Source organism: Pelophylax lessonae (assembly GCF_965119305.1).
Source record: "Pelophylax lessonae genome assembly, chromosome: 5".
In the NCBI taxonomy this organism is placed as follows: domain Eukaryota; kingdom Metazoa; phylum Chordata; class Amphibia; order Anura; family Ranidae; genus Pelophylax; species Pelophylax lessonae.
The window spans coordinates 393,682,000-393,694,155 of record NC_138772.1 but is presented as its reverse complement, the minus strand read 5'-3'; the positions used below and the strand labels follow the sequence as shown (position 1 = coordinate 393,694,155).

At 40.9% G+C, this 12,156-nt stretch overlaps 2 protein-coding genes across 2 annotated transcripts in view; one reads left to right on the top strand and one right to left on the bottom strand.

Annotated features, from left to right (window-relative positions):
• Window positions 1-12,156, top strand: part of SMCHD1 (structural maintenance of chromosomes flexible hinge domain containing 1) — a 1,054,086-nt gene that overhangs the window by 208,139 nt on the left and 833,791 nt on the right. The gene's annotated exons all lie outside the window — the stretch shown is intronic.
• The window catches only part of METTL4 (methyltransferase 4, N6-adenosine), a 276,066-nt gene that overhangs the window by 236,920 nt on the left and 26,990 nt on the right, over window positions 1-12,156 (bottom strand). The window contains exon 3 of the mRNA XM_082259554.1: window positions 803-1,175. Within this exon, the coding sequence (XP_082115680.1) occupies window positions 803-1,175 (373 nt within the window). The remainder of the gene's footprint in view (window positions 1-802; window positions 1,176-12,156) is intronic.

The following is a 12,156-nucleotide window of genomic DNA, read 5'->3' as shown; positions in this document are numbered from 1 at the left end:
AGCGGACCCTTTGAGCAGACTGTTTGAGGCACCCGGACGGACCTACCACTTGGACAGACCAGTTTACATGCCATATACCGCTGTCTTTCACCTACTCCATTGTGAGTATTTGGTGCACATTGATTTACCACATTAAACTTGTCATACTGCCCTTAGAGTGGCGCCTGTCTTTTCTTCATAATGTGGAACATCCTGTCAGTGAGTGGCTTGGAACCTTTTTTTTAATTACCTATAATTGTGGGTACTACCACTTCTGACCAGACTTGGTTTGCCACACCACTGTTGGGATGCAAGGATGGGGAATTCTTTATAGCTCAACGACAGTAACCAGGGAGGTGTGCTTCTTCTCTCTTCACTGTCTAGGCCAGATGACCATCATTTGGCCATGTAATCTATTTTCATGCATTGAACAGGCAGCACAATCCACAGCTACAGGCCTCATTAACCTGGGCATCAAAACAGCGTTCAGTAGTGGTTTTACCATCCAAATAAAATATGCAGTACTTCATGCCATGTTGGGCGGGCAGTACCACTGCCAAACATGGCCCATTTAAGTGAGTGGGGCCATGCAGCAATCTTAAGCTAAACACTTGGCTCGGAGGTGCTACAGGGTATTTAAGTTGAAACTCCTTGTTCGGCTGTCAAAAAGAAAAAGCATTAAGGAGGCAGCAATATTGCTTCTATACCTTCCTCTAAAAGCTTTTCAAAAGGTACGTTTGGCCTGCCACAGGTATGAACACACCATTAGGTGTGCAATAGTTCAAATCGGAAGAAACATTAACACAAGCATCAGAGTACTTACAATGTAGAAGGGGTTCCATACAGGAAATGTCTGACAAAAGGAAGCTAGTTTTCGGAGGTATGAGATATTTCTCTCCCAGAAGTTGAATGACTTGTGGACACTCTGACCTGTTCTCTGTAATGTGTGATAGCCAGTCCATTCTTTCAGGTGATTGCTGGTCAGCACCAATGATGTTCAAAGTGTGTTCGTAGACACCCAAAGTAGACAGCTCCTTGGTCATATTGCAGAGTTCAGCCAGGTTACTGCTTTTTACACAAACTTCTGAAATCACTTTACAATTTGCCTCGTCATTTTGTGTGTATGCACAGAATAGCCCATTCTTTAATCCCTCTTGAATTAATAATTGTGATTCTTTCAAAATAAGGTCACATATCTGCAAGACAATAAGTACACAACATAATAAATATAGTAATAGTAATATAAAGAATAAGGAAACACAAAAGAGAGGCTAACCTGCCGAAAACCGGATATTTCAGTGAATACTGTAGCTATCTGTGGTTGTCTGCCCAGCTAGAAATTACCTGCCATGATCGCTGCTGGACACATTTTTGCTGCGATACCTCACGTGTGTTATACAATCACTGTTTACATATGCATGCGAGACCTACATGTGCATTCGCATTTGTGAATGAGTATGAGCATAGGGGACAGGGAACTTTTACATTACAACTTTACATTTTTTTATTTCTTTTTTTTTCTCATTTATTTAATTTATTTTATTTACACGGTTTCTTTCATTTTGTTTTTTATTTAACTTTATTGCTATTACAAGGGATTAACAGCATCCCTTGAGATAGCTGGGGCAGTGGCAGGTACCCTTTTTTTGAAGAGATCAGGGATGTAAAAGACCTCTGATCCCTTCTCTTCCCTCCAAAGCATCTGATCAAACTAAAGCCCCGTACACACGAGTAGAAATTCAGCCGGGAAATTTCGTCCGACGACCGATCTTCCGATTTTCGGCTTGTTAATATGGTGCTTCCGACAACCGACTCAGACTTTTCGGCCGAAAAAATCCTGGTGTGCAGGCTATATAATTTTTGTCGACCATCAAAACACGTCCGATTTTCGTCTCATTAGTACAGATTTCGATAAGAAATCTTTTGAGCAAGACTAGGCATGCTCAGAGATGAAAGAACACATATAAAGCAATCCAACACATGACATCACTTCTGAAGTAGAATTCTGTCCTGCGGGAAAATTCGTGTGCAGTCTAGAGCACATTCCAACCAACAGACACCACTCTGGACAAAATAAGGAACGACCGGTTGGCGGAAATTCGTTGCGTGTGTACGAGGCTTTAGACTGGTTTGACCAGATGCTGGCCTGGCCAGTAACAGCTACTAAACAAACCATCAAAACCAGAACAAAAAAAAATCCTCATTGCTTCCAGGATCAAAGGAGGAGGGGTGAAAAGATGTTACTCTCTGTCTCCTGTCTGCAGTCAGGCCAGCTCGACCCCAGTCCTGTAAAAGTGATCAGGCATCTGTAGAGCTGCTCGTATAACTTTTACATGAAAGCTAGTCACTGGCTGCAACTTTTGATATCAGGATCATGGTATAACTGCTTCTACCCAAGGACACACAGGTACAAAATGTTTCATTGAGCAGACCCTATGTAAGCACTCACAAACATTCATTGATCTCTATATTTAAATCTATTAACCCCTTCTCGCTGCCCCTGCATAGAACGCAGTAATATAAAACATCTTCTGCCTTTAGAACCATTTTAATGTGAATTTTCCCCCTCTTCAAGAGTAGAAACAAGATTTCATCCGATGGCATACTGGCGCCTTGGTCTGGAAGGTACAATATTTTAAAAATCAACATCTTGACATGTATATTATATCTCTTAAAAGCCTTACACATCTATATCCCTTCTTCCGATACGAAGGCACTCAATAGATTACTTTCGCAATTCCTCTAGGCACACAAACCCCCCATTCTAAACCTCAATGTGGGCACAGCCCTACCAGACCTTGTCGGCTATCAAGCAGTCTGTCATCCAACTAGTCATTGACTGGTACTGCCACAGCCTATTCAAACACGGGTTGATGACAGAACAAGAGGCCTCCACAATACCACTCCCAGCCCTCCCTTGGTGCACTGACAAACTTCCAATAGAAACTAAAGTGGTATTAAGCTGAAAACCAAAAATGTATTTTATTGCAACCTACCAATCATTAGATGTGGTGGCTGCAACTGTTTTCTTTTCTTTGGCTTTTTTCCCTCTGTTTTCACCTGGCGATTTGGCTAATAACATACCCTTTGTATTTGAGAGACACAATTCTGGAGGAATGAGAACAGGAAGCACAGTAGACGGCAGCATTGTGAGTCTGGGGAGGAGGGTGGTGTTAAATGTATTAGCAGATTTAGAACTACTAACAAATTGAAGCCAAACTCCATCTCACCCTTTATAAGCAGTTACAGCAAACAGCTTCTTCCTTTTGGTATAAAGGCTTTGCATGAATAAATAAAAGCTCATAATTTTAATCACCCCTGCCAGAGATAAATGGTTTCTCTGATCCATGTAAACTGACACATTTTGCTGGGGAGCTTGTGCTTTTAAAAAACAAACTTGCTGGCTGGATTACCAGATGAAAATACTGTAGAAGAAATAAAGCCTAAAAAAGTAAACAATTGGAGCCATCACATCTAAGAATTAGTTTGCTTTTGGGTTTAATACTTCTTTAAATCTCACCCCAACGTTGGCACTACTTGTAGGTTATCTGTGAAACTCTATGAGCACAGAGTTCTCCCTTACCATTTTTCCCAATTTAAGGTAACCCATTTTTTAGGCCAGGATTAGAGGACCCCCGCTTCCAGGATTAATAAACACTAAGGTCTTTAGAACCTCCCCCCCATTATGTCCTAAGTGATACTTGGCCCTCCAAGGAACAATTACACATTAATCCCCAGTTACATAATCTAGATTTTTGGTGGAAAGCCCAATTATGCACCAAACACCAGCAAACTAATTTTAAGATCCTGAAAAGGTGGTACCTTACTATTCATAGTCTTTGCAAAATTTTCCCACAATCATCAGACCTCTGTTAGAAGAGCGGGGAGGCCATCTGAGACATCCTGCATATTTCTTGGATTTGTGACAAGCTCCACAAGTTCTGGTCTACGGTTAGGCATATAACACAGAAATTCACAGACTTTACCTTAGAATTAGCCCTGTTTCTCTTATATCACCATACTATACCCAAAAAGATCAAAAATGTTCCGTGTTGCCCCATCTGCTTAATGCAGCCAAAAGCGGATTTCCTGTTTGTTTGACACAAAGACAACCGCCCTCTATTGCCCTATGGTTACCCAAGGTTGAGGAAATTCATAGAATGGAAGACCTTGTCTTAACTGAGCAAAGCACACATGAACAATTCCTAAAAAAGGGTTCTACTAGCATGAATTGAGAGATCCGACTGCTCTTGGCCTCCTTGAGCAGAATGGGCCCGAGGAAAAATGGAAAACGTATCCTGCCCACTCCTTTTTTCCCTCAGATCTCTCCCCTCCCCTCTCCTATAGTTTCGCTAAAAATACACTAAAATCATTATTGGTGGACACAAACACACTAAAACTTGCAAAATTCCTGCTAAATTCATACTAAATCTAAGGCCCATTCAGATCTTATGTACCAGGAACAAGCGTTCCTGCTCACAGTTTTCTAAGTGTGATTTACACATGTTTCCGGGAGTCGTGCATAGGGCAGCCTATTCACTTCAATGGGCCTATGCGCATTTGTCACTCAAACAAAATGCCTGCTCTTTTTTAGGCTATGAGCATCAGCCAATTTTTAAAGGCGTATTTTGCCACGATTTCCATGCGACAACTAGGAATGGATGGCATCCAAATGTGCATCGCACATTTTACAGCTATTTGAATTCCAAATCTCCAAGTGTGAATGGAGCCTGAGAGATAAAACTGCATTGAGTTAGTAAATAACAAATTTTGGCAAACTTTAAGTTGTGCCTTTTCGCAAAACAGTGAAAATCAAAAGAGTACTAAAAACTGTGAAACAATCTGGAGGTTGGCTTTCACCTATGCATTTTGTTAACACCCAATTGCAGTGCCATGTGTGCTGCATTGGTGTACATTGTGATAAAATGATGCAGGCATACAGTATTGTTTTTATTGTAAAGCATTGTGTTACAATGTACAGCAAATCACATTTGTGCTGTGTTTTAGGCCTCATTCACACAGCCACAAAGGGCTGTACATCATCAAGAAGAAGCATATTTCTTTGGCCAAGAGTTAAAGATGTTTGCGTACAAGCCTGCACAAATCAATGACAGGCTGACAAACACTGAGGTCCTAGTGCTCATTCACATGGGCACTGTTGCAGGAGCTGCAGATCCTAATTTAACAGACATGTGGATATACACAGCCCCAAATGAATACAGTGTGGGTCACTCACCTGTACCTGCAGACCTGTCAAATTCGAACGAGTCGCTGTGTTCGTACAGCCGCTGTGCCCCCATAGAGTAACATAGACTGCCTGCATGCAGTACCAGCTGCGTAAACAAACTGCTCATCATGCAGTATGGGCCAGAGTACCCGTATAAATGAGCCCTTTGGCCCCGTTTACCCAGGCATACTATATTGTACGCCCATACAATGGCTGTTTTGCCTGAACAAGGATTTACAGATGTTCTGTACATCCTTGTGCAGGCAGTCCCATTGTTGTCAACTGAGATACAGCAGCTGCACAGATACAACTGACATTCCCAATCTGACAAACATGTGGCAGCACAGTTTGAACACAGACATGAATTGGCATGAATTGAACTGCCTGCACACAGATGCACAGATGGCCCCGCACAGGTGTACACTGTAGTACACTCATGTGAAAAAGCCCTTCATTGGGATTCTGTTTTTTTATTTAAATTGTTTTTATTTTTTTAAATAGCCCTTATGGGGGGGGGAGCTTTGGTAAAACATCAGGGGTCTAAACAGATCCCTGATGTCTCACTTTTGGAACAGAGAAAGGAACTAAGCAATAAGACCCTCAATCCCCATCTTTGTACTGAATGAAGAGGAAGCAGTCTGGTACCAATCACACATGAGGAAAGGAAGCAGACGGTAAATATGACATATTAGTTCCCCTCTTCGCTCTCCATCCTAAAACCGATCCCGTGTGCCCCAGGGCAACAGCTGACAGGGAAGGATAAGAAGGAGAAGCCAGCTGCGAGGGACACAGAGGATGAGTGCTGTAGTGAATCAGCAGTAGCAGCAGGAGGGGGGTCACATTCTAGCTGCAAAGCTGCGATCAGCAGCTTGTCAGCCGCTGTTTACAGGTATTTTTTTTTGTTAAGCAGAGTCTGCTAAACAATTCTGCTATAAGTTCATGGTCACTGAAGTGACCGTGAGTTTGTAGAATGCAGCCAACGTAAGGCATACTGACCTGTCCAGCTGGAAACGGTTCTGTTCCTCCTTATGTCTTGTGTCCATGGCAGCGAGAGGTTTAAGGAAGAATTACTACATTTTTTCTACAATATTTAGTGGTGAGTGAAAATATTATTTGTATATTTGCAGCGCTGCAATTTTGGTATTACTTCCTAGATGCCGTATACCACTAGCTACGATGTCTGACAGGGCACAAAGCAGCCTGACACCACATCTGGCAAGCAGAAGGCTGCTTTGATAGTGAGCACCTGTTTCTGGCACCTAGAACTTGCCTGAGGCAAGCACCAGCAATGCTGATGGAGGTGAGGCTGACAAAAACTACAAGCCATTGCGGACTTCTCTAAATGCTTGAAATGTGAAGCAATTTATCCCTAGCCCCGGTACATACAGTACCCCGGTATGAGGAATGAGGAATGAGTGCACAGTGTGAAAAGGACCCTAACAAATAATGTGGGCCAACTAAGGCAGTCACCCAGTGTAAGAACTAGTAAGTCACAATATATTACTTTTTTGATTTTGGGTTTAGTTATCCTTTAACATAAGTGCCTATGGCAGCAATGTGAGTGACAAAAACAAGCTTCCATATGTACAGATTGTGCCCATTTTATAAAATTATAGCTATCTCGGGACATTTTTGACTAAGTTCAACAAATGAACTATAGAAAATGTATGTAATTGATTATGAGAGGAGTCAGAAAACTCACTATATCTTTTTTTTCTCCATAATGAATTTTTTTTAAAAGCAAATTACACTGCTTGTACATAAAACGCATTAAAGTATAAAAAAAAAAAAAAAAAACACACAAAATATCAAATAAATAAATAAAAATAAAACTAGGGTAGACTCACTATAGTTTAACAAGAAATCCCTGCCTCTTTTTACTTTTTTGTCTATACAGTTTAAATTAAGCTGTGATAATAAAGCACAAAAAACAGCACCACTGCGAGTGCAGACAGGGGACCCAGAATATAAAGCATTAAAGTGATTGTAAACCAACTTTTTTTATTTCTAATAACAAACATGTTATGCTTACCTGCCCTGTGCAAAGGTTTTGCATAGAGCAGCCCTAATCCTCCTCTTCTCAGGTCCCTCGCCGACACTCCTGGCTCCTCCTCTTCTCGGTGTGCCACCATAGGAAGTGGCTTCTCATTGTGGCACTTTTGCGCCCCCGATCCCAAGCCGCTCTGTCTGCCTTTAAAGACACAGATAGTGCAGCTCCGCATCACAGGATTTGATTGACAGTAGCAGAAGACAATGGCTCCCACTACAATCAATCTGCCCTGTGATGAGGGAGACATCAGAGAGAGCTGCTGTTCTCTGGCTCAGGGCTAGATCAAGATCCAGCTCAGGTAAGTAGGGGGGAGCGGAGGACTAAAGTGAGCTGCACGTAAAAGGTTTTTTTTTAGCTTAATGCATAGAATGCATTAATATAAAAAATACTTTCTACCTTTGCAACTGCCTAAAACCCCCAAAGAAAAACAATGACTCCAGATGAAGCAGCCATCATAGATCATTCTAGCACCAATTCCTAGCTTGATTCCTTTGCACTATGGACTGATCTGGGATGTCTCTTATATATGAATTTCAGCCTCATTCATTACTAGGCCTGGATATTGTAGGGTACTTCCATCTTTTACACCTTTCAAATTTGTACTACACCCATTATACCTGTATTGTTGTGCATTTGCCATACATTATTTATGTAAACTAACCCAGCTCTGTTCAACACAGGGCTCAGTTTGAGCTCCCTGTTAGTTGAAACTATTGATGAAGGACTGGTAGTATAGCATTTGGGGTTTTAGGATGCTTTTATTTGTTTTTATATAGGCTAATAAAAATACGTAAGACGCCAGCTGCTCAGATCCCGCCACCACTTGAGGCACCCCCCCCCCCCCCACCTTGATAAAGTAATTAAAGGACAAAACACGTAGGAGTGGAGCCTAAAGCTGGGAGCTTTACTAGTCTGTTCTGAATTCTAGCCATGAGAGTTGCCAGGATCTGAGCAGCCATTGGCTTGCTTGTACTCCTTTGCCGACTTTCTGTCACCTGGATATTGGTTGTTACACTACAAGCCTTCTCTTTTTACAGTTTTATGTGAATATTTTACATCAAATGTTAAACTTTTATTGAAAGTTATTGCACTATGAGAGTTTTTCTTTGTTACCTCTTTGTCCATCTGAGGGATTGAGAAGCTGGAGGAGGAAAAGAGCAGGGTTTAAAGTAGAAGCCTCGGTCAATACCACCTTGTCTGGAAACATACAAGCTGTGTTTGCCTAATCTTTTAAAAGATAGGCATGCACTTTGGGCAAGTGCGTTTCCTGAGGATGGTGAGAGGCACGTGATGTTTTGGAAGTTGTCTGAAATTTTTAAGTTTCACGTGGTGATGTAAATTATCTGATTATTCATCATTGGACTTTATCCACTTTTTTAATCCAATGTCTGCACAGTGTTTGAGACTTTTGGAGATACACATATATATATATATATATATATACACATATACATATATACACACACATACATACATATATATATTGTGTGTATGGGTACTTCGATTCACTGCTGTATTTCTTATTTTTGTGATATGGACATTTGTTTTAAGAGATTTTTTCCCCAGGACATTTAGTGAATATAAAGCAGACGGCATACTGTCCCCAGTAACACATTCCAGCATTATAATAACTAATAGAAGGCACAGAGTAAGTATAAAAATGCATCATCATTCAGGTGTGGTTAGGTTAGCATGATATCTGAATGCTGCCATCACTTATGCACAACAGATAGTTTTAACAGCCTTTTCAGACAAAATTAAACAAGACAGCCAATAAATATTATTTACAAATGTGAATATTTCCCTGATCTGTTTTACAACATCAAACTTGTCGCAAAGTCATTAAGATAAATTCTGTTGCAAAAATCCGGTTAAACTTGTCAAGCCTCCAATGTATTCAATGTTCATATTCTCTGTACAAGTTTCTATACTTTCCCTGTAAAAGCAACAGCCATTATTACCACTAAATTATGTATGTAGTGAAGAGATCCCTTCTAGAAAACATTCCGTAATTCAGTCAATGAAAAATTCAGCACCATTTATTATTCATGTAGACCTTGTTTGCAGACTTTTACTACATCAGAAGGGTTTCATAATCAAATTCAAGGCTGCATTCTCACAGGCTGAGCGGTTTATCAGGCCACAATCTATACTGCCCATACAACCACAAGGTGTTCCTTTCAAACAAATCAGAAATTAAGAAATGACTGTTATTAAAATCTATTTAACAGACATTCCTGCTGCGCATGAGACAAAAAAAAAAAAAATTCACCTTACAAAAGCACCAAACTATACCAAATGATGGAATTATGTCAAATTCTGTCTCACTACATAGCTTAAAGCTGCGCTACATGCTGACTGTGTTTTAAAAGGAGAAATCTTTGATGGCTTAGTAAAGATCAGTGCTAAGTGTGGCCATTATTGAAAAACAAACACTGAGAAATATGAAATATAAATACCCTGCTGTGCTGTTTGCAATGAGGAGAAATGAAAAGCTGCAGTGAACTTGTGGTCTTCTTTTATTAAAACAGTAAAATCAGAAATTGGAAAAGGTTCAGTGATTCCTAAAAATGTCCTCTAAAATCAGATTTCAATTACTGAAAAGATGTGCTTAACTTTTCTATCACCATGACGCACACACAGTAAAAGACTGCTACTACCATAAAGACGTGACAGAAAACTCGGAGATAGAAATTTAACCTTCAGAGATCTGTAAAAGTATTTTTATGGCCTACAAAATATTAGGAAGTAAAGCTGGCCTTTGAGGACATCGCCATTCCCTGAGAGGCACACATATTTTCTGGAAATGCAAACACGTTCTTTTGATCTCGAAAGAGATACATCTCTAGCTTTGTTGCTTTGAGCTAAAATGATTCACTGAAAATGTAGTTCTTCAGCTGACTTGTATCAAGCGAGTTTGAAGGCTGTGCTTGAAAATCCTTTTTTTTTTTATGAACATAAATCTATACAACATTGGGACTTATTGCAAAGTTGTTTTCCAAAAACAGGTATAGCAACTAAGTCCCGGTTCACATTGGTGCGATGCGGGAAACCCTGCGATTTTGGTCCAAATGCGATGGTCCAAATGCGATGCATTTGGACCATCGCATTTGGACCAAATGCGATGCAATTTTGGTCCAAATGCGATGCAATTTTGGTCCAAATGCGATGCAATTTCAGCCATACATGTCTGGCATCGCACTAGTGTGAAACGGCACAAAAAGCTGACTGAGAAAGAGATAGTTACAGTACATTAGTTAAATCAAACTGGATGAATGGGATGTTTCACATACAGTGGGTACGGAAAGTATTCAGACCCCCTTAAATTTTTCACTCTTTGTTATATTGCAGCCATTTGCTAAAATCATTTAAGTTCATTCTTCTTCCTCATGAATGTACACATAGCACCCCATACTGACAGAAAAACACAGAATTGTTGACATTGTTGCAGATTTATTAAAAAAGAAAAACTGAAATATCACATGGTCCTAAGTATTCAGACCCTTTGCTCAGTATTTAGTAGAAGCCCCCTTTTGATCTAATACAGCCAGGAGTCTTTTTGGGAAAGATGCAACAAGTCTTTCACACCTGGATTTGGGGATCCTCTGCCATTCCTCCTTGCAGATCCTCTCCAGTTCTGTCAGGTTGGATGGTAAACGTTGGTGGACAGCCATTTTTAGGTCTCTCCAGAGATGCTAAATTGGGTTTAAGTCAGGGCTCTGGCTGGGCCATTCAAAAACAGTAACGGAGTTGTTGTGAAGCCACTCCATTATTTTAGCTGTGTGCTTAGGGTCACTGTCTTGTTGGAAGATAAACCTTCGGCCCAGTCTGAGGTCCAGAGCACTCTGGAGAAGGTTTTTGTCCAGGATATCCCTGTACTTGGCCGCATTCATCTTTCCCTCGATTGCAACCAGTCGTCCTGTCCCTGCAGCTGAAAAACACCCCCACAGCATGATGCTGCCACCACCATGCTTCACTGTTGGGACTGTATTGGACAGGTGTTGAGTAGTGCCTGGTTTTCTCCACACATACCGCTTAGAATTAAGGCCAAAAAGTTCTATTTTGGTCTCATCAGATCAGAGAATCTTATTTCTCACCATCTTGGAGTCCTTCAGGTGTTTTTTTAGCAAACTCCATGCGGGCTTTCATGTGTCTTACACAGAGGAGAGGCTTCCGTCGGGCCACTCTGCCATAAAGCCCCGACTGGTGGAGGGCTGCAGTGATGGTTGACTTTCTACAACTTTCTCCCATCTCCTGACTGCATCTCTGGAGCTCAGCCACAGTGATCTTTGGGTTCTTCTTTACCTCTCACACCAAGGCTCTTCTCCCCCGATAGCTCAGTTTGGCCGGACGGCCAGCTCTAGGAAGGGTTCTGGTCGTCCCAAACGTCTTCCATTTGAGGATTATGGAGGCCACTGTGCTCTTAGGAACCTTAAGTGCAGCAGAAATCTTTTTGTAACCTTGGCCAGATCTGTGCCTTGCCACAATTCTGTCTCTGAGCTCTTCAGGCAGTTCCTTTAACCTCATGATTCTCATTTGCTCTGACATGCATTGTGATCTGGAAGGTCTTATATAGACAGGTGTGTGGCTTTCCTAATCAAGTCCAATCAGTATAATCAAACACAGCTGGACTCAAATGAAGGTGTAGAACCATCTCAAGGATGATCAGAAGAAATGGAAAGCACCTGAGTTAAATATATGAGTGTCACAGCAAAGGGTCTGAATACTTAGGACCATGTGATATTTCAGTTTTTCTTTTTTAATAAATCTGTAACAATGTCAACAATTCTGTGTTTTTCTGTCAGTATGGGGTGCTATGTGTACATTCATGAGGAAGAAGAATGAACCTAAATGATTTTAGCAAATGGCTGCAATATAACAAAGAGTGAAAAATTTAAGG